This window comes from Micropterus dolomieu, linkage group LG19 (genome assembly GCF_021292245.1).
Source record: "Micropterus dolomieu isolate WLL.071019.BEF.003 ecotype Adirondacks linkage group LG19, ASM2129224v1, whole genome shotgun sequence".
Lineage (NCBI taxonomy): Eukaryota > Metazoa > Chordata > Actinopteri > Centrarchiformes > Centrarchidae > Micropterus > Micropterus dolomieu.
The window spans coordinates 8,969,344-8,991,976 of NC_060168.1; the positions used below are offsets into that span (position 1 = coordinate 8,969,344).

Genomic DNA, 22,633 nt, shown 5'->3' on the forward strand with positions numbered 1-22,633 from the left:
CGTCTTCATCAGTTGGGGGTGGGCTGCATTTGCTGCTCAGATAATCCTCATGTTGCATACCTGTTCACAGCGGATGGTGACGCCTCAGTGGAGCCATGGAGACACAGCAGAGGAGGATTCAGTACTAGTGAGGGCTGCTGACCAAACGCTGCAGTGCAGGTACAGGAGCTCCTGGAGGTTTTGCGCTCAAAGTGGCAGGGGTGGTGAGGCAGGTGCAAAAGGACTAGTAATGGGCGGGGCTGTCACAGTTTAGACGTGCCTTGGCAGGGATTTTTTTCTTCTCCCAAAGCATATAATAAAAGACACACAGGGAGAGAGAGTTGCTGGTGGTCTGAGGGCTTTTAAACTGAGCATTTACGTCCCTTAAAATTCAAATTAAATCCGTAAACACAAACTATGTGACTCTTTAAATCAACCCACTAGAGGAGAGACATAATTCAGTGTCTGTTTCCATGTGTATCCAAAGATTTCAGCATTTCCTTCCCTCTCCCCAATTTGACGCCCTTTAATCCCAGAGCAACTTGAAATAGGCTACCCACGGCATTTCTCGCGAGCTCGGAGCAGCAGGCTGCTCGCGCCGCTCTGCTGTGCTCTGCGTGATATCGGTTACGACACCTCAGTAAACAGCCATGGCTGCCCTGCGCAGGTTTATCCCTTCATGCACTAACAGCTCTAAAACAGGGACGCTGACGGCGCTGAAACAACAAACAACCTCGAAGGCGACAAAAGCGCTGAAAGTTATCGCAGCTGGAGCGTGCGTCACCGCCGCGGTCGGTGCCGCTTATTACGGCTGCTCGCTTGTAGGTAGGCGGTCCGGACTGAAGAGCCATGTCGAGGCTCGACTCTTGCATCTGGCGTTGCCATCAGTTTCTGCCACCGATAAGGTACAGTGGAGGGTTTTGTCAAGATTTAGTGACAACAGTCGGCCCACATGCAGTCTGACTGAAACGCCTGCAGTCGTTCAAAAGGCTTCAATTTCATTTTTAGTTTTTCTCTCGTAAACGTAGGCTAATAACGGAGCATCTGCATTACCAAGATAATGAGCCTGCACCATGTAGTGCACGTGAAACTACAGTAACGTTAATGTGTCGTCAGCATTAGGAGCTATCCCCGACCTTTGGTGCTGAAATGGCAAAATGGTCAAAGGCTGTTCAGAGCACGTGACCTAGGTGCTGCCGTAACTGCTTTTTCTGCATGCCGCATAATAAATAGAAAATAGATATAATACTATACATTATACTGTTGTTACACTTTTAGGGGGTGGAAAAAATAACATCTGACTTTGTAATGTAATCTAACACAGTTTTATATATTTTTAATTCTAATCTAAAGTAATACCTGGTGTTGTTGTTGGTGCTGGATTTTAGGTGTTGGACACTTCAAAATACAGCTGCAAAGATGACCAGGGTTGAACATTACAAGGGCTTAAGGAGTATTTTCATGATAAATTTATTCATTATTTATTTAAACAATTACGTAATTGTTTGGTCCTGAAAAAAATAAGAAACTAGTCACATTACAACAGCTCAGTGCCACTCAATGTAATGGAAAAATATTTTTTGAACATTTTCCATGTGCCACCTCCTCATTCTGTTCCTTTTATGATGCATAATACCTGTGAAAAGTTTCATTCAGATATAATAATATTTACTGGTAGCTCAATGGGCTCAATGTTTTCATATGTATTATAATCAAGATAAAATGTTATTTAATTCAAAATTTATCTACCAAAGTAAATTAATCCTTGAGTAAGTATTGTTATCATTTAACTGTTCTTTTTCATATTCTAATTTGTTATTATTAGTTAACAAATATAGTTATTATTTGGTTTAAATACTATTTAATCAGAATAATATTTTTGGGTTAACACTAATCTCATTTTTAGCACCACCTATCAGTTATTTTCTAGTACAGTAAAGAAGGTCACTTCAAGAGAGGTCACATAACGAGATGGCCTCTTCTGCAGCTGTCTGTTCTTGGAGCGCAGCGTTCAGGCTCCCAGAGCTTTCCACTGGGCTTGGTGATCTACAGTCTGAACATTTTCCTGTTTCGCCCCCAATTCCGAATTCTGTAAATGGTCTGTATTTTTATAGTGCTTTTCCAGCCTTTTCGACCACTCAAAGTGCTTTACACTACATCATATTCACCCACCTATGAGCAGAAACCCAGCTGCCCGCTTTTATCCAAAGCGACTTACAATTGCTATACATGTAAGAGGTCGCACGCCTCTGGAGCAACTAGGGGTTAAGGTCTTGCTCAGGGACACAGTGGTGGATGGGTCACAGTGGGGAGTTGAACCCAGGTCTCTCACACCAAAGGCACCACACTCTTCCACCAGGAGCAATTTGTGGTTCCCAACCTTCCGGTTAGTGGACGACCACTCGCTTATGCCACTTCAACACTTCCCTAATTAAGGTCTATCTGAAGGTCTATCTGGTTTGCATGTGCATGTGTTTCGTCCTCTTCATAGAAATTGTTCATTATTAAGTAACTGTTAGCAGCTATTTGTCTTCTTTTTGAGGATTTTTGCATTATTCTAACTTGTAATATTAAAGTTAATATCACTTGATAAAATCGGAAAATGTTGAATATTGTAAAACTTTATCAGTGTTGAGCTACCAGTAAATATTATTAAAATACATCCAACCTAGTTTTTGTCACATTATTAACACATTTGGGGGGTGGGAAGATAAAAATGAGAAACTTTATTTTCGAGTTGCACCCTAATATTCATCTTGATTGTTTTGTCCAACCAACAGTCCCAAACCCAAATATATTCAATTTACAGTGATATATAACAGAAAATCTATTTTAGAGGTTAAACAATTAGTCGGTAAATCTATTAGTCATTCTACACAAAATGAATCAACTATTTGGATAGTTGATTTATGGTTTAAGTCATTCACCAAGCAAAATGCCAAACGTTTTGCAGCTTCTTTTTTCTGCTTTACGTCATTGTAGATTACAATTTCGGGGTTGCTTTGGACTCTCGGTTGGAGTAAAATAAAGTAGGAATTTCTGGCACAACTTCACCTACTTCCAAGGTGCAGGAAGAAAGTAAGTAGTGTTAAGTGTCAAGTGTTGATAAATTATATTTCAGCACTACTTGTTAGCTTTACACAAATGTTTGCAACACTAATGTCATTTTTAGCACTATGAGAGATGTTCAAGTTATTTTTTCTGCCCCCTGTACAATGTGTGTTTGGACCTATTAGCCTACATGCCAGCACTTCTGCAGGAAGTCTCTTTTGCTCAGACATGTGCTGACATTGTTGACAAGATTTTCATGAATCAGAGGGGATGTAAACAACCATGTAAACCAGGTCTGCTTTGCACACTTCTAGCTACAGAAGATTCCTTGTTTTTGATCTGCGGGTAGGAGGAAGGAAACCTTAACTGGTGTCCACAGGCAGCAGGAATCCAGGCACACAGGAAACTGGACACTGGGACTTGGCGGAGGGGCTGACATTTGATGAGCGGTGGGGGTGGTTAGAGGGGGTTTAATGGTTAAGCAGAGGGGGGCACACATTCCCTTGGTGTTTGCTCTGTGCCCAGTAGACCTGGCACTGTGCCACCTGACAGAGAGATCCACTCTGTCTTCACCAATCCAGCCTTCTGATCTGGCTGGGTTTGAACAGTTGTAGGGACATTATCTGGTGCACAGGGATGACAAATAGGGCTGACATAACATGCACCCCATTACTGAATTAAAGCTTGGGCCTCTTTGTTGTTCCATGTGAGAGAGGCTTTTCGTGACAAGAAAAGCTTCCGTGGATTTCATCTTTCAGACAGTATTATCACTGTTGATATGATTTGTAATATTTCATGATGGTGTGTGTGTGTGTGTGTGTGTGTGTGTGTGTGTGTATGTGTGTGTGTGTGTGTGTGTGTGTTTGCAGGCCAGGACCTATGGTCTGGATGATGGGGATGCGTACATGTCGTCCAATGAGAACAGGTTTCGCCTGTTCAGTTCGGTGGAGTACGAGGGCCAGCTCTACATGACGCCACTGAACTTCATCGAATCCATCACTTTGAATGAACCCAAGAGTGAGTGCAGTCCTATTACTCAGCTCCCACAATACTAAACACCCTTTAATAACACCCTTTGGAGGAAGGAAGGAAAGATGTTTAGGGCTTAAACAGTTAGTGAATTAAACAGTTAGCCCTTTAGCAGAAAATTAGTCAACAACAATTATGACAGTTAATTGTTGTAGCTTCTAAAATGAGAAGATTTGCTAATTTCGTCTCTTTCATTGTTGTAAAATTAATATTTTTGAACTGGTGAACTAACATAAGCAACTAGAAGACGCCGCCATGGGCTTTGTGAGTGTTTTATGTTCTGTTTTTTTTTTTTGCCAATTAATCAGTGAATTGTGAAAATAATCAGTTGATTAATTAATAATGAAAACAATTATTAGTTGCTCTATTGATGTTAAACTTTTGCCCCTTTTTGACCAAATAGTTAACTTTGGATGCCACAGGAACTAATGTCAGGAACTAAACTAGGAAGCTCCATGTGTGTGTTCCTGCTTATACACATCTGGAGAACCTTGTAGTTGAGGCCAGTTAGAATAATAATGGATTAAAAAGTGATGGAAAATGTTTAACACGCAAAAGGAGACATCTACTCATCGAGCCTTTCTCTGTATTTACTATTGTGCAACTGAGTTTGAATGTAATGAATGGATTCAGTGGATACATTCTCAGTACGATTATGATGGCAGAGGCTGCAAAGAGACTGAAGAAGACGTCGGAGGAAGCGAGGAAGAGAAAAAGAGAGAGTGATGGAGCAAGAGACCAGATGAGGAAATATCGGATTGGCTTTTACTCGTTGGCGAGAGCTATAAGAACTGAAAGGATGCAGGAAAGATGCCGAGCTGGCCTTCTCTGTTGTACTGGTCACTTATAACTGATTAGCTGGCTCGCTGTGTCTTCTGTTGTTGCACTTTCTTGATGTTTGGCTGTGTTAGCAAAGTTTTTGGTTCGAGCCAAATCAGTGAGAGGTTTCACAGATTTAGCTGCTAGCTATAAAACTCAAGTTGATGTCAGCAAACTAACTTGATTACACACATCAGTAACGTTACTGTAAGTCCTCTTGCGTCGGTTGCTGTCTAGCTTTGTAGGCTAGCTTGCCACCCAAGTTTCAAGCAACATTATGCTGCTGCTGGTGGAGAGCGGCGCCGGTGTCATGCCAGAGCTGGGCGAGCAGGTAACATAAATGGGCTCATCAACATAACATTAGATCATTGCAAAGACAAAGAGATTGAAGAGGATGTTAGAGGAGGAAGTGAAGAAGAGAAAACAAGAGTGACCAAGCCACAGGCTTTGAGAAATAAAAGGTCAGATGCTGAGCTGGTATTCTTTCTGTTAGACTAGTAAGTAATATTGCTGTGTCTTGTGTTGTCATGTTTCAGTCATATAATGTAATCATAACAAATGCACATGTACAGCTGTCCTTATTTAAATCAAACAGATATTACATCATGTTGCTTTAAGAGTCCTTATATTTTGGTAAAATCGGTTTTAAACTTTTGGTATCTATCATTTTATGAGAGACAGTGGCAATTCCTTCATGAAGACTGTAACAGTGTGCTGCACTGCAGATGCTACACCGCCTCTATAATATGTGCAGCTCTCTGTAGAAATCAGCCCCATTTGTCAGCAGCCATTTGCTTAATTATGCTTCCGTCAAGTCATCAGATAAATCCCTTTTCTTTCACCCTCCAATTACCTGTGGTTTACAAAAAAGCCCCAGTTTTGTTTCCTGGAACATTACTTGTTGGTGAGGGCCTGTGAAGTGTCATCGGACATAAGTTACAGCTTGAAGAGCTTCAGTCATAACACCTGCATAAAGATAGACATCTTTACCAGCAACCCCGCTTTTATGGCTCATTTATGTGGCAACAAACTCGCACAGACCCAGAGAGACCAATCAACTTAGTCTGGATGTCATAAATGTAATGATAAGACATTCTGATCACTGTGGTTGATTATGTTTTAAGATGTGTGGCGAGCTATAATGTAATGGTTTGGACACGGCTTCGCTGGCATCTAATGAGGAAGGTAAATAAGGAGCTTCAGTGTATCAATATTCTGTGCGTCATTGTTCTCTGGTGGCTAAAGGCTGATGTGTTGCAAAATAGTAATCATTGTGTTTTATGGCTATATTGTGGCTGTAAAAAAAAATGTTTTTGCCATTCCTGTGGATGTTTAGGAAGGCCATGACCATAATGCATCATTGATGGTTTAATTTCAAAGACAACACATGAAGCACAGGATGGTGGTCATTTAGAAGAGAACCATCTGAGTCAAAGCTTAAAGTGCTGTTATGTAAATTATTCATATTGGATCCGTAACATATTTGTTGGTTATTAAATATTTATTGAAGGCATGAAATACACGCCTACATTTATCTTCACATGCTCACTCAGATGCTTTCGCTTTGGTGTAGAGTGATCATAATTCCAGCTTTAGACAGAGGCTTTAAAATGCGTCAGTGGAGGGTTATTGTCACTGTTATCGATGTGATTTCCTGACCAGGTGTTTTTTTTTTTTTCAAGTCTTTTATTATTTTTTTTACAACACCTCCATCTTATCTTCTGCTTTATTGACCATCGGAATGCGTTCACGTAGATTTGCAGCTTTTGTTTCTGTCCACATAAACACCCTTTTTTTCCCATATTCCTAATATAGAAGTCATTATTGAAACATAATATTATAAGTCAGACATATATCATCCACTAACTGCTAACTTTGTTTTGTTTAGGCCGGAGAGTTTGCAAATCCCTCACAAAAAAGGTGAGTTGTATGTCATCAAAGCACTTGTTGCTGTTTTACAGAGTCTCCACCTCATCTGTGTAAAACCTCTGTAATTACTGTAATTGTAATGCCAACAGACATTGCATTACGTTGTGATTACCCGCGATTCAGAAATGAATGAGTGATTTGGGATTTTCTTCTGTTCTCTCAGGAATTAGACAAGATGCTGGCTGATACCCCGCCTGTTTGCAAAGGATCATCTAATTTGTTCAGAAATCTTCGTGAACGAGGTGAAGTAACTGACTTGATGTATCACAGCTCTACACATAATCATCCATTGAATTTAAGGCCCTCTATGTCTTGTTCAGAGTGCGTCTGTTGTCGTATAATCCAGAGCAGTGAGTGTGTTGTAAAGGCTATCTTTTCTCTGGATCAGTCTGGTAACATGTTATAGATGTTCACAAGTAACCTCTGCAGGAGGTTGATAATATTGATAATATACATAAGGATCCTTTTTGGGTTCTCTAAGAAGAAATGTGATAACTATAAAGTTTAAACGTTTCATTTGGAGAGAAAGTTTTAAGGGATTTCCTTGAAAGAAAAGCGCCCTTTAAACCCAAGTAGATAAATCATGAAATGTCATTATCATTATTTATAATTTATTTATTTTGGAAATGTTTATGTCATGTATGTTAAATTTTATGCTCAGTTGCTCACTTAGCATGTTTAGCTGAGCTATGAGACTGTGTATTAAACTCTAGGGTGACATTAGCAATGAATTGGTATTCCTTCATTGAAAGTGTGGCAATTAAACACCTTCTCTACGTTCCCTGTAATTAGTACCAAATAGTAATGTTTTTTTCCAGAAACCTTCTTGGAGATTATAACTTATTCTAAACTTACGTTAATTTAAACTTAAAAGGTGAAATTAAAAGGCTGAAAATGGCACTGATTAAACTTGAGTACAGTTTGTGCATCATTTTGCATCACAAATCTATCTAATATAAATAGGAAAGGTGAAATGCTCCTTACTGCATGTTTTTCTTCCTTTCCCCAGTTTTACTTATGTGCACTGTAACATGCACAATACATGTTTTAAAAGCTGAAACAATTAGATCAGGGTCAGCAAAAATGCCATATTCTGTGGTTCCAGCTGCTGAAATGAGCTGACTGAATGTTTCTGGGTTTTGGACTGTTTGTTTAGACAAAACGAGCAAGTCAAAGACGCCACCTTTGGGCTCTGGAAAGTTGTGATTGACTATTATTTGACATTTTGAAACAATGAACTGAACAGTTTACTTGATGATGAAAATAATGGTTAGTTGTTTTGACTGACCTGTTAGGCTGTGTGTCCTCCGTGCTGTTGCACAGTAAATCCTGACTGCTTTGGGAGGAATACAGTAGGACTTGGCTTAAGAACTTTCCACTCTGTCACTGTGTTAATTGACATTCAATGTACAGACCTGTCAAGCTAGCAAACATATGGAATCATATATGAGCAATGCACTTGGGGTCCTCATGGGAGGGTTTCGAAAAGGAATCTCATTTTACCTAACGCACCTTGTGAAACGACTGCACTCTTCACCTGCAAACCTCAATTCATACTAACGTTGCAAGGAGAAAATGAAGTTGTCAGTGTGAGTGAAGATCTTTTTAATTTTCCCACCTGGGCCTGCACACTCCCACTCAGTAGGTCATACGAGCCAGTGGAGCATCAGATCTCACTGTTCTGCTCTCTCCTCTGTTGCTTTAGCTAAGTGCCAATGCTGGGATTTGGGGCTTTTAATCCTGCTGTTAAACGTTGCGGCTTTGTCAGGGAAAAAACGTCTGGATTGATCTGTGAACAAAGCGTTGCTTTAGAGAATGAGGGAGCTGTTTGAACCCAGCTATGTCGAGACATGTCCAACTGGCCGCCCCCACCACCCCCAATCACCATGGACATTATGAAGCCTAAGAATGGCATTGGATTACATCTCCGGGACTGCCACTCTGTATGAAGTGTTTCTGTGGAATTCTTTGTATTGTCTAACAACATCTACTTGAGCTCAGAGGCTGTGCTGCAGGGGTGGGGGTGGGGGGCTCCCTACAGGAGTGAAGGTGTGTGGTATTGGTGAAACATGGCTGGAATCTTAAAAGTTTTTTTTCTTCTCTCAACCCATTTAAGCTTTAATGGCTTTGAAGCTAGAGATCTGTTGTCATTATAGAGCCGTAGCTGCCAAACACAGGGAGCTGGGGTGATAAGACGGAGCGCCTTAAGATTTTTAGATGAACTATGTCTAATGGCACGCATCACTAATTCCCCTTTCACACCTCAGTTTGTACACGTGTTTCACTAGCCTTTGCATCATTTTGTTAGCAGCAGAGTTCCAGCCTCTAGAGGAAACGTAGAAGCAGAGTTAAACTAAATGTTTTGTTCCCTTGAGTGTTCCTCTTTCTGGAAGAAAGCAAACCTGAATGCACCTGAATTCTTTTCCCATAACACCAAGAGTAGTCACCCATAACTATCTGCGCTCGATTCTCTATCTTCCCGAGCAAACAAAAGCTCGGGAATGCTTTCAGAGTCAGAGGGCAGAAGCGTCCTGAGTCGACTGAGATGTCTCCTGACACTTACTCTTCCCTTCTCTGTGTCGCACAACAAAGGGAGCTGACGGACGCGACACAAAACCTGAATCTGCCATTCTCAATCAGGGACAGACCACTTGAGAATGTATTACACCTTGTTACCCAAACACGATCAGAAGCCGTAGGCCTTAAATTTGTTTGGGTTTGTGTCCAGATAGGTCATCTCAGTTGTAAAGGCTTTGTTTGTGTGAGGGGAACACCAAGCATGAAGTAAAAGGCACCTTTTAAGATGTTATCAGTGAGCGCGAGAGGATTACTCTTGTCTGAAGGGGTGCACTGTTTCTGTGGATGGCTTATTTATCTTGGGCGCATGGCTTTGAACATCTGTAAACACCTTCAGCTAACTGCTTAACGCTATTTGATGCTTTCTTGTGTGGAAAAGGGAACATTTAGGTTTTTGTTTCCTTATTTTTCCAGGTGTCATCAGTTACACAGAGTATCTCTTTCTGCTCTGCATTCTAACAAGTAAGTAAATATTTTAACTGACTTAAGCAGAATTATCTTGAAAACAATTTAGTGATTAAAAGTGACTGTCGAATGTCATTCATTTTTGTTTGATTTCAGAGCCCCATGCAGGTTTCAAGATTGCTTTCAACATGTTTGATGCAGATGGGAATGAAATGGTAGACAAAAGAGAGTTCTTGGTGGTACGAACCTTGTCTTGAGAGTCAGATGTAATAAGATGCATTTGATCTGGTATGTTACATTCTGCATAGTAACTTATAATCTTTTCAATAGCTGGAGGAAATTTTCCGTAAGAAAAAGGACAGAAAGGAAGTCGCTGAAGATGTGCAAAGATTTGACCTGCAGGTATGTGTTGTTTTCAGCAGTTGTTGAAGCTGCTGTCATCAATATCTTTTATATTAACAATTGACTAAATTGTTGTGTGTGATGTAAAAGAGGTTGCTGGTTATTAAGAGTGTTATTGTCAACTTTGAAGTCCCCCTCATTTTCTAGCCTCTTCTGCTCATGACGAGCTAAAAGAAGAGTGGATATATGGCCTGAATGAATGCTAATGTTGCTCTATGTCTGCTAGATGCGTAAATAAGTAACTGTTGGCAAACACATTCCCTGTAAGAACTTTATATGTCTGGTGTTGTGCTTCAGTCTGCTGCCCCCCAAAAAACCTTCATTGATTAATTTGACCTCTAGGAGACAATACAACAAACTTTAAATATGTTATGAGATACTTTATATCATCACGGTATACTAATGTGTTAACAAGCATTTGGCTTTTTACACTCACTCACTGACATAAAGCAACGTTAGCATTCATTTAGAGTCGTGTCTCTGCCACCTGACAAATGCTACGTCCAATATTCACTCTTTTAGCTCTGTTTTAGTCTCCACCAACTCCTGAGGGAAATATCTGTCAAATACTGCGCTATGTTCACCAGCTAGTCCGTTTGTCGTTTGGTACTGTGCCAGTAGTGTACAGTGTTTAGGCTTTATTGGAGCTTTTTTAATTGAAAAAATGTGCCTGTTGTGTCTGTTGGAAGTGAGGTAGATTAGATTGATGGAAATCCAAACACTAAAGTTTCTGTCCGGAAAACCAAACTATCAACTAAAAGATGCTAAAACGCTCCATAGAGCTGACAGGCACCACAGCGTCAGGTGGTCATTCTTTGTGGCTTTGTCATCACGAGTGACACCTTTCACATTACATGCAGTCCTTTGACCAATTGTGGTTTGAAAAAAAAAGCTTGATAGTAACCTCAATCTTCAATTTTACTTAAAATAAGAGGGTTTTTGCTTGCTACACTTACAGTGTTCCTAGAGTGAACGCAGGCTGCACAGAGGTGAATGTGGTCATACAAGGCAAAACTTGCCTGAGGCTTTCATCTCTGTAGGGCTGTCTTATGCCACATGCAGGTGGATGTAAACAGGCAGAGCTGAACAAAGCGATAAGACCAACTCTTTGAGGTCTTATCGCACAAACACAACATGGAGGGGCTTACTCTGCCGGGACAAACGTTAGCATCTCTGGACAGTCTTCTGCAGCCCCTATAACCATCAAAAAGATCATTAGAATGGGTACTCTAGATTTGGAAATATAATGATGCTTTGTAAAAAGACAAAGATGAGGACTCTGGGTACATTCACAAAGCTTAAGAATTGGAATAAGATCTCGGATCGCTGGTGAAGTCATGTCATATATAAACTTGACGGCTATAAAATCAATCAATAGCTTAAAAACTAATTTCCTTTTCTAAAATACTTTGTTAAATTATAAATGAATCTCCTCTTTCTGCTCTCTTTTGCATTTCAGAGCTTGCAGCTGTACGGTCCTCACAAATCCCAAGCGCACACTGTATGTATTGTTCTCTTTCCCTGAAGGAAAATGAACAATTTTGCTTTTATTTTTGGCATGAAAATGTTTTTGCATAGTGGGCTACAGAAAACACACATGCATCTGAGGGGCTGACACCACCCGTATTTGTGTCTGTTAACACCAGATAACCTCGTTCACACTCACTGGAATTGAAATGTACTACCATGTACTCCAACGTTATCTGACATTTTGTGTGTGTGTGTGTGTGTGTGTGTGTGGTAGTGCGGGGGGTACACCGCAGATGATTTATGTTCTTGCCTCTTGTCAGCATTGGGTGAGAGATTCCACTTCAAAAAGCTCTTACCTGAAGACTGACAACGACCCCCATGTATTATTTTTACAGTTTCTTGAGAAGTGGTATTTTGGCTCAGGTTACCTTTTGTAATTGGTTTGACCATGAAGATGCCAGTCAGAAAGGGCAGTGAAAAGCACACACACACATGCGCACACACACACGTGCACACACACACACACACACACACACACACACACACACGTAGAAGAGCCTACAGAGGGACAGACCTATGTTTTCAGAGTACTTCACCTTTAGGTGTGGCTTTTTTGTTTTGATTTCTTCTGCCGTACTGTCGGTATCTTTCCAGCAAAAGTTCAAAAGTCAAATCTTTTCAAAGAGCACACAGCAGGCATGTTTTCAGTGCTGTGGTTGGGCTTTCCCCGGCAAATTCTAATTACAAGTGTATCAGGATCTTTTCATGGGATGAGATGGGAACAGCGCGGTGCATTAAAGAGATGTTCCGTAATTAGCTGTGGGATCGTGTCATAAATCTCTCTCTCTCTGGTGAAAGGTGATGAAGCACAGAGGAAGAGCTGTTTTATCGCCTGTCTCACATTCCCCCTCGGGCTTGAGAGATGAAAAAAACTGAATAAGATAAATAAATATTATGAAATGAAGCATGCCATACTTAAGAACACGTGTCGATGGCAGCTAGCTGTTTCTCGTTGGTTGTGTGCTGCTTGTTGCTTTTGAATGAAGTGATGTGTGACACATCTCAACTGAAGAAATTGTAGGTTGAAATAAACTGAATCAGAGCGAGAGAGACACCAACATGGTTTGGTTTATAACTGGGAGTTAGAAATCCAAGTGTTTCTTAACTACTTGGAAGACAGATTCCCTGTGATCTTCTCATTGCACATGCCACAAATTACAAGAAAATTGTTGTTGACAGTGGCGTTGCAGTATAGCTGTAGTTATAGTAGTCCCACAGCAGCTGGCAGAGTGAAGGGAGCCGCATAAACTGTAATAATAATAATGATTGGTTAATCCCAGATCAGGAGCATGACCTCAGCTGGAAAAATAGCAGAGTGGCTTCTGTGTTCCAGACAACATTGAGCAGAAAATCTGCACAGTCATCTTTTATATTTAGACTTCAATCTCACACGAAAGAGCCAAATTCTTCCAGAAAACGTCATCTGTCATTTAGTAGATGAACGGTGTCTGATAACCTGCATTTACTTCACAGCATAGCATCAAATGTTGAAGTATTGGGTGGGTTCAGTTACATAGTTTACTCGGCATGAATCTCCCTTCAGGTCTCACGCCCTGCATGCTTTCGACATGTGTTGGCTGTGTTGGCTCGATGTCCTGCCAAGAGACTGCATGCATCGCTGCAGAGCAGTCTCATGTCAGGGCTGATGGGCCTCTCAGATACTCCGGTGTCGGCCCCTGTCTGTTTCTGCCTGTTGGAGTGTGGACGGATGTCAGTCTATCAGTCCCTCTTCCTCTGACTTTTTGTCCACTGCTAAATGTGTCTCACTCTTCATCTTCTTTCTGCATCTCTGTACTCCCTCCTGCCTCAGTGTGCATCGTCCATGCTTATCTGTCCATCTTCCCTTTCCTAGTCTCTGTCCCATGTGCCAGATGTATTTTGTCTTCTAACAGCTGTGCTTCAACTGCTGCCACAGGTTCTTAAAAAAGACTGTCAGCATGTGGAGGCCCGGGGCATGTGGGAAGTTCTCAAACGTGGCACAAGTCAAGTTCTGTTTTCTGATCTCACTGAGGTAGCTGTGCCCTCGTTAAGATGATTCTTCATTACTTTGGTTATACAGTAACACTATGCACAAGGCTCTGAATGTTTCTCATAGAAACTCCTGTAGTTTCTGTGTGAGAGAGCACGGTGGAACTAGTTCTTGATTTATGCATCTATCTTCTTGTTAGTAAGAGTAAATACTCAAAGAGAGCTCCTCTGAGATTTCCTCTGCACCACGTTTAATGAATCTGCTGCATGGCACATGTTTGTATCGTGCAGAATAGAGAAATGCAGGCCCACTGTGGGGCACAGTGAAAAATTAACCATTAACTCCGGGTATGACTATTAACTAACATTTTTACTTAAAGCTTTAAGCATGGTTAAATAAAAGTCATTGTTAATGTTTACCTGGTGTTACCATGACACATTTTTTTGTGCATATTTACTCAGTGTTTGGCTGAATAATTACTGAGATGGATACTTAAAGCAACGAGGATTTACTTGTTTCCCTCTGACAGGATGTGGATGAGAAAACAGAGACAACGCTGCTGGTGCATTTCTTTGGGAAAAAAGGCAAAGCTGAGTTGAAATTTGAAGATTTTTACGAGTGAGTTGAAAAGCCTTTTGTCTGCTGTGTGATACATCATGATGTCCCTTCTCCCAGTGTAATATGGCCTTTATTCATTTTCATACCAGGTTGAAGCTCCAGCAGCTAAACCTTTAGCGGTTTTGATTGTGACTATGTTAAGTGTTCCTTTGTGCATGCAAGTTTCTGGTGGTGGCGTTTCCTGTCAGCAGCTGCTGTCCGTCTCGCTCCTCCAGGTTCATGGACAACCTGCAGACAGAGGTGCTTGAGATAGAGTTCCTCTCCTACTCCAAAGGCTTGCCCACCATCAGTGAGGAAGACTTTGCTCGGATCCTCCTTCGCTACACGAACGTGGACGACGTCAGCGGGTATTTGGACAACGTGCGCCACAGCCTGCCGGATGAAAAGGTGCGCTGTTATTTAATTTCAGATTCATTTTGTCATCACATGTTGACCTCTGACGGCTCCCTTGCCTCACCTTAAAGTACTGGGGTCTAGGGTTAGACAAAATAACAGGAACACTATACAACATGTTGTAATCCAATACATTAACATTAACATGTTAAGATGGAAAGATCGATATCAATCTGGCACTAAGGTTGACCTGAGAGGTGATTAGCTTAGCTTAGTACAAAGACAGGAAACAGCCAGCCTGGCTATGTCTTAAGTTAAAAAGTGTACCTACCATCACCTCTAAAGCTCACTCTCTATAGCTTGACAAATCACATATTGTATCACCTTTAAAAAATATATATTTTTAATGAACTCTTTTTGGTTTTAGGGGAACCATGTGTTGGAGCTAAATGATGAACAACAGTTTCTCTGTCTGCCTAGTGCAGTGTGAAATAGTCAGTGGGATTTAGTTGTGTGCACAGGCATGATGGTATCACACCTGGGACCCTCATTCTGACGACAGGACTCCAGGAGGTCACCAACAAATAGTCCCAGCACGTAACTCCCAGTAAAATATATAGATACTAAGTAATAAATTGTCATTTTTTACATTAAGATTTTTGTCACAGCTTCAACATCAAAACATAATGTGTTAATTATCGTGCTTTAGATGGGCTGATAGGAAGTTGGTCCCCGTTTCCAGTCTTTATGCTAAATCTAACCTAACTGCCTGCTGAGTTAGCTTTTTACACAAAGTTTCAGTCCAACAAATTTTAGAATTAGGTAAATTCTACCTTTGTAATCCCCCATTGACAGCAACTAAAAAAGACACAGCAATGCACAATGTACATGAACTACAGCAATTTGGACTAAGGAGTAGGTTTCTTGCTCGAACAGAACTAGTTTGTAACTCGTTCAGCAGTCACAGAGACATTTAAATATAAGGATAACGGCTCACATTTTCAAACAGTCTCTCTTTCTGTTGTACTCAACTGTTTTGTGTGAGTATGGGGGTATTTTAGTCCTCTGTTTCTTTTGAAACCACTCTGTGAATTAGCTGTTGAGTGAAGCATCCTCACTTTAGCTTTAATTTGTTTTTCCTCTTGGCACGCTGACCGGCTCCTCAGCCACCTCGAGTAGCCTGTTGCTAGATCTCCATTGATTATCAAGTGGGTCTCATCGTTGGGCTAAGAGATATTTTATGGTCCTCACCTTGTTAAAACAGCAAAGCATCACAGATTAGTCATTACTCCAATTGTTTGGCTGTGTGTGTTGCCAGTTTGGCGGGGCCCCCCGGCGAGAGAAGGAGCTACTAGCAGCAGGATGGTTGAGTGGAGATCAATAGGCTCAGTGTTTGAGTCATCAGCCAAGCCTGAGATGTTTGGGGATTCATCACTTTTGTTGTTTTTGTTTATTCAAGTATCAGGTTAATCTGCCTTAGAAAAGTCTGCAAACGGCCTGACCTCTTCCCAAAAGCTACAACCCTCCCCCCGCTGCTGACAGCTCAGCGTGTCCATACTGCACAGGGAAAATCCAGCAATATATACTTTGGGTGTGTTATCTACCTGATGGCTTCAAGGTCCCACACACACTAAAGGATTCCCCGCAGGATGAAAGGAAGCAGATTATGTGTTGTGTGAATTGTAGCACTATCCTTTGCTGGAGTGTTGACACACGCAGCCGTTTGCTTCATGTGGCACTTTATAATATCTTGTGTTGCATTTCACAAGCTTTATGTTCCATTAGTATAAAATAAAATAATAAACTGTTGTTTTTATTGCTGTTACAGTATATCTCTTTGCAGGGCATCACCTTTGAGGAGTTCAGGTCCTTCTTCCAGTTCCTAAACAACCTGGAGGATTTTGCCATCGCCATGCAAATGTACAACTTTGCCCACCGCTCTGTCGGTCAAGGTAAAGTCTCACAGTTTGTAGTCACATGCTGGTTGTAAACATGAGCCTGATCATTCAAGGAAATTAACATTTTTATGTGTCTCTAATTTGTTTTAATTGATTCTTTGTGGTATTATCCACATGTCTTCTGTAGAACCTACACTAAATGGCCAAACGTATGTGGACAGCTGCCCATTACACCCATATGATTGTCAAACATCTCATCCCATGAGCATAATGTGCTGCTATAACAGCCTCCACTCATTTGGGAAGGATTTCCATCAGATTTTTTAGCCTGGCTGCAGGGATTTGCTCTCATTCAGCTACAAGAGTACATGATGTTGAACGCCAGTGGTTGGCTATAAAGCCCATCAGGGCTCTGAGCAGGCCAGTTCTTCCACATCAAACTCACAAACCTGTTTTTTTTAATGGACCTGGTTTGTTAATGTTGGTGTTGTCAGGGAAACAGGAAAGGTCTTTTTCAAACTTCAAACTGTTGCCACAAAATAGAAAAAATAAAACATTATCATATCAAATGTCTAAAATATAATTGTATGCTGCAGCATTACATTTCCCCTGGTTGAAACTAAGAAGTTTTGCCCCAAATCAAAAAAGTATTTGGACAGGCGTATGTGTATTTGCTGTCATGTATTTGTCAGCGATCAAGAAAAATCTTATATCACTAAAAGGTCTGAAATATATTATTTAGTTAAACTCTCTGTTCTTTGCCATGTTACTCTTCTTGGTTGTGATATAATTACATAATAATTTTTTCATCTTATTTCAAACTGAACTGTTGAAGACAGCATTTAATGCTGCTGGAGTCTCAAGACCACTCTCTTCTTGGTGGTTCGTTGTTCAGTTCTCTCCTGTTTTTCTTCCCTCTCAGATGAGTTTACCCGGGCAGTCTACGTGGCTACGGGAATCAAGCTCACCCGCCACTTGGTCAACACAGTCTTCAAGATCTTTGACGAGGACCACGACGATAAACTCAGCCACAAGGAGTTCATCGGTGTCATGAAGGACCGGCTGCACCGCGGCGGAGGGGTGAGGCAGCAGAGACCATTTAAATGCCATCCATCTCTCTTTTATGACACGGAAGGTGACAGAACAGATGTGCCCACCCGACCCACTCTCCTCCTCCCTCGTCAGTCTGGGGGAGCAGCTTCTCATAGGGTACACAAGAAGGGAAGTGGCCCAGAGGTATTGGACTCCACAGCAGGCCTGGCTGATGTGAAAGATACCAGCAGTGTCAGCCTTTGTCAGCTGCTTCTGATTTAACTGGATGAAAGTCAAAAGGGCAAATAGGGGTCGATGCTAAGCACAGAAATACATGTTTTTTACATGATTAGGCCTACTTAAGCAACTATTAGCGTCACAAACACCAGCTTTCCTGTTTAATTACAACTTTGAGTATGCACTAATTATGTCTCTTTGTTCTTTAGGTCGTGGTATACTTAAATACCTCCATAAAATAATGTTTAAATTACACTCCTGCCACTTTTTATTACTGAAGCACATCTCACCTCTGAGTTGGAGTGATTTTTGTGAAATTATACTGCCATCTAGCGGGAATTTGGTTTTCTCACAGTATTCCCTTTTCTCCATCTGACTCTCTGTCTCTGTCTCTGTCTCTGTCTCTCTCTCTCTCTCTCACATACACACACGCGCACACACACACACACACACACACACACACACACACACACACACACACACACACAGGGCTTCAGAGTGGAGGAGAAGTTCACATCTTTTAAGTCCTGCATGAAGAAGGAGCTCTCAGGCAAATAGGTAAAGTATTTTCTCACACTTCCTCTGTTTAATAGGGGAAGAATACAAATATTCTAATAATGTTTCATGTGTGGTTTTTTTTAAACTGTTACCCTAACCCTAGGCACACTATCTCAGTATATAGTCAGTCTTTTCAGAGGCCCATGCTCTGCTCGCCCGAAGCATTGAGTTACACTGTAATATTAACACCTGATCAACTGCCACCAGATACCAGCTTAAGTCTGCATACATGAGCAGTGAGCAGTGCAGTTTAAATCCGTATAAATGTTTCAAAGGAAATGCACCTCTTGGGAAAGGGCTTGATAATCTTCCCTGATAAATCTTGGGAAAGGACCTGCAATGTGAAAAACGCTTATTTTGAGGATAGGGAGAGAACAGTAAAATGGCCTCCATTTAGCCTCATTATTGTGAGATTTTGATCAGGATGAAAGTGCCGTGAACAGTACAGTACAGCATTTACATTGTCTGACATGAAGGTAACCTTGTCAGCAGTTAAAGGAATAGTTCCACATTTTGGGAACTACACTTATTCGCTTTCCTGCCGAGAGTTAGATGAGAAGATCAATACTACACTTATATCTGTCTGCTGAATAAGGAGCTACAGCTGGTTAGCTCAGCTTAGCAAGCCTGTACAACAGCTAGCCTGGCTCTGTCCAAAGGCAACAAAATCCACCTACCAGCTCCTCTCAAGCTAATTAATTAACAAGATATTTTGTTTGTTTAATCCATCCAAAAACTTAAGTGTAAAAAGGACAAGTTGTGTTTTTGTGGTGGGTTATATGCATTGTATGGGTTATTACTGCCTTTACATTTCAGTTTTAGCTCATGTTGGGCTATGCTAGCTGGCTGTAGCTTCATATTTACTATACAGACAGCGGATAAGCATATTTACCAAAATGTTAATCAGTTTGTTTCAGCATTAACTGCCACATTAAATTGGATTTTCTACCATTTATGATGATGTTTTATCCTCTGCTGCTATTTTCAATATTTTTAACTAACCTCTATGCTGGAAATAGATCCCATGTTTTTTTAGATTAAACTAAACGAGTGAAATCTGTAGATATTTGGGAGAACTGTTGCTGGTTGCCTGTGCGCTAAAGATCCACAGCTGTGGTTGCTGCAATGGACCCAGTTTTTAGTAGCTGTGCATTCTTGCAGAACTGCTGCGGCACTCATGCTCCATGACTGTTTGATTAAGAGGTGTAAGAGTTTTTGTTTCTCTGTAGTCTAATGTATTCTTGTTTCTCAGTGTATTTCTGCCATGTAATATACAAGAAAGAATTGACTGCAGTTCTAACGTAAGAACGATACAGATTATTCATCCTGCTCTGCCTTCACAATGAGAACACACTGTGTTGTGTGTACATGTGTAAAGTGTCACACTGACTGGACTTTCTCTCTGTTTTGTCACCAGGTGAAAGTCCCATCATCAGTGCATGCCTTACAAACTGGATGAGCTGCACACATCTGTGCTTTCTACCTGGAGAGAAGGGTTAATGCATGTCGCAGCATTTTATTGCACTGTGTTAGACGGTTTAAAATAAACAGGATGTGGTAAAAACAGGATGTGGTCAGCCTAATGGGAAGTTGTTGCTAGCGGTCAAACAAACAAGAATAATCCATTATGAACCTAACAAATCCACTTAACTCAGTGTCTCACTCTAAATTGGAATTCTTAGTTTCTATAACTGCTTTTGCCTGCTCAGAGGATATTGAACTATTTATTGATTGATCTACTTGTAAATATATTTATCATTTTAAGATTGTTAGCTCTGATTTACTTTATTTGTCTAAAAGGCCAGCGTTGTCTTACTACTGTATTGTTCAGTTGGATTCTCCCGTTGCTACCATACTTGGTTCTTCTGTCGGCTCTGCAGCGCCCTGCACAGATCAGCTCAGGACAGCTCCTCCCTATCCTCCTCCTCCCTCCCAAAGAGCTGCAGCGAAAATCCTCCAGGATCCCCCAGAGCCAGCAGGCCTGAACAAACTCACTCAGTCTGTGGCTTTTCCACTGTGTAACTACAGGAAGCTAACAGTGTTAATCATTTATTGGTTAGCAGAGACAAGTGCTATTTTCACACCACTGGCAGGGACGACCTCTTTTAAATAAATATGCAAAATATTGAAGCCATATGTTCCAATCTTGGGACACAACACTTAAATTAGCGCTGAGATTAAAGAAGCAATATATTAAAATGACCTTCCCTTTAAGCTCTGTAAGGAAGAGTTTACATTTTATCTTCTTCTTTATAGAAATCCTCCCTAGTATGTTACTGAGGAAATCTTGATGACATGTAATGTTTGCTTCGGGTGGAGTTGTGTACTGAAAAAAAGAAGCCATTAATATGTTACATGCTGTAATATTAACCAGACTCATGTATTTGTATTTCAGACAATGGTCTGTTTTAATCTTGGATGTTTGGATTAGCTAGTCTACCTCTTGAATAGTTTTGGAAATGATATATAAATATAATATAACCTATTTGGATTCTGGATTATTTTTGTGCTCTCTGTCTTTCTCACACACAAACACACACACATGCCACCAGAGTCTTACTTTGTTGCAGCTGCATGCACAGTTTTCATACAAGTCAGCTAATAAACTGTGAACTGCTCACACTGTCCTCACCATGCAATTCGCTGCAACCTTCCTTTCTCTGTAACTACAGTGGACTGATGGCAGGAGCACAGAAGAATAAATTAGCTGTTTTATTCCCAACCTGAAGGCAAATCATTAACAGTATTAATCACCAGGAATCAGTGGCTGTGTGGGTGTTCGAGACTCTAATCGGGGACTTTTTATCTTTAAATGATTCATTCAGCTGGGAAATAATTTGCAGCCTCACACTCTAATCCTGTCCTGCTTGAAATAAAATCAAGATGGTCCATCACTAAAGAGAAAAAGACCCTTGAAATATAAAGACAAAATTCACTTACAGCTGCATTAAACATCAGCTGATACAATCTGGACTTTCCCTGTTGGTTGAGTGACAGGAAAACGAATGTCCATCATATTTATGCATTGCTAATGATTTTCCCACACCCTATGGTGTGTGAAGAAAATACTGCTTGTTTCACCTACTGTTGCCCAGAACTGATTTGTTTTGATAAGAGGTTTCACTTTCTCTCTCAGTATGCACGAAAATAACCACTTCACTTACATAAAGTTAGGGGGTTTGCAAGAGACAGGTTAAAAAGAAGAATGGTCAAAATTGATGCAGCTGAGGCACTGACATCTTCACTTTTTTGTTTTTTTTGATGTTTGACGTGTCACTGAACCCTCTGCCCTTACTGTAACTCTGAGATGTGCATATTGTTAGTTTGCTGCAGCATGCCACCCACCCACAAAATTGGCAACAGGTGGCAAATCACTGCTTACATTCAAACAGTCCATCCATCCATCCATCTATTTATGGCAATGTTTTAAAGACCTTTGCAATCAGAAAGTAGAAGTCAATCTGTGAAATGTGATTGTAAAGTAAACAGTTATAGAGTGCAGCTTGGCAGAAGGGGACTTCTACAATGTTTTGTCCTGCAGGGTTGCAAAATGTTTTGCAGGTGCAGTCACGCTTCAAGCAGCAAAAGCAGGTGAATCTTTCAGGCCTCCACCAAATGATTAAATGCAATATGCTAGCAACAACACATCTAACAGCAAAACATATAATAGCCTGGAAAACAGTGTAGTGTACAGTGTAAAAATGACTATTACAAGTATAAGTCAAGCCTGCATTGAACATATTAATAAGTAAAAGAATGTAGGCTAAGTCTAATCAGGAAAATGTACTAAAGTTTTAATGTCCCATGAGACTCTAAGACTATTATTTTAACATAAGATTATTATTATTCATGCATTAATGTAAAATAGCTATTTGTTGTTGAACTATTTTGTGTCAGACTGAAATTAACTTTTTGTGGCTTTTATGAAAAGAAACTATAAAATTGTGTGTGTGTGTGTGTGTGTGTGTGTGTGCGTGCGTGCTGTGTGTGTGTGTGTGTGTGTGTGAACAGATCCCTGTTTAAACACTCGCGGGTCTGAACTTATTGAGCCCATCTGCTCGCGGTGAAAATGTGCCAGGCTTGCAGCATCCCGCGGACGTCATGGCAACCTGTAGGGAGTCAGCAGGGGCGGTCCTGACTCTGTGCCTGTGTGCGTATGTGTGTGCATGTGCGTGTGTGTGAGCTGTCTGATATTTTGTTGTAGCCTGTGCAAGTGGCTGAGCAGGGCGATCAGAGGGGAGCAGTGCGGCAGCGGCAGCAGACGGCG

At 40.9% G+C, this 22,633-nt stretch overlaps 1 protein-coding gene across 4 annotated transcripts; it reads left to right on the forward strand.

Moving 5' to 3' along the window:
- Window positions 1-629: 629 nt before the first annotated feature.
- Window positions 630-20,851, forward strand: micu3b (mitochondrial calcium uptake family, member 3b). Of its 4 annotated transcripts, XM_046030411.1 has the most exons (16): window positions 630-884; window positions 3,900-4,047; window positions 6,767-6,798; window positions 6,971-7,049; window positions 9,799-9,846; window positions 9,946-10,028; window positions 10,120-10,191; window positions 11,651-11,692; window positions 13,637-13,732; window positions 14,220-14,308; window positions 14,524-14,695; window positions 16,470-16,593; window positions 17,462-17,619; window positions 18,298-18,366; window positions 19,619-19,667; window positions 19,784-20,851. In XM_046030411.1, the coding sequence occupies exons 1-14, from the start codon at window positions 630-632 to the stop codon at window positions 18,364-18,366; spliced, it is 1,467 nt and encodes a 488-aa protein (XP_045886367.1). In that variant the 3' UTR covers window positions 19,619-19,667; window positions 19,784-20,851. The 4 variants fall into 4 exon arrangements, with proteins under 4 accessions (XP_045886367.1, XP_045886366.1, XP_045886368.1 ...); XM_046030410.1 differs by lacking the exon at window positions 19,619-19,667; XM_046030412.1 differs by lacking the exon at window positions 19,619-19,667 and having other exon boundaries at window positions 20,198-20,851.
- Window positions 20,852-22,633: the final 1,782 nt, after the last annotated feature.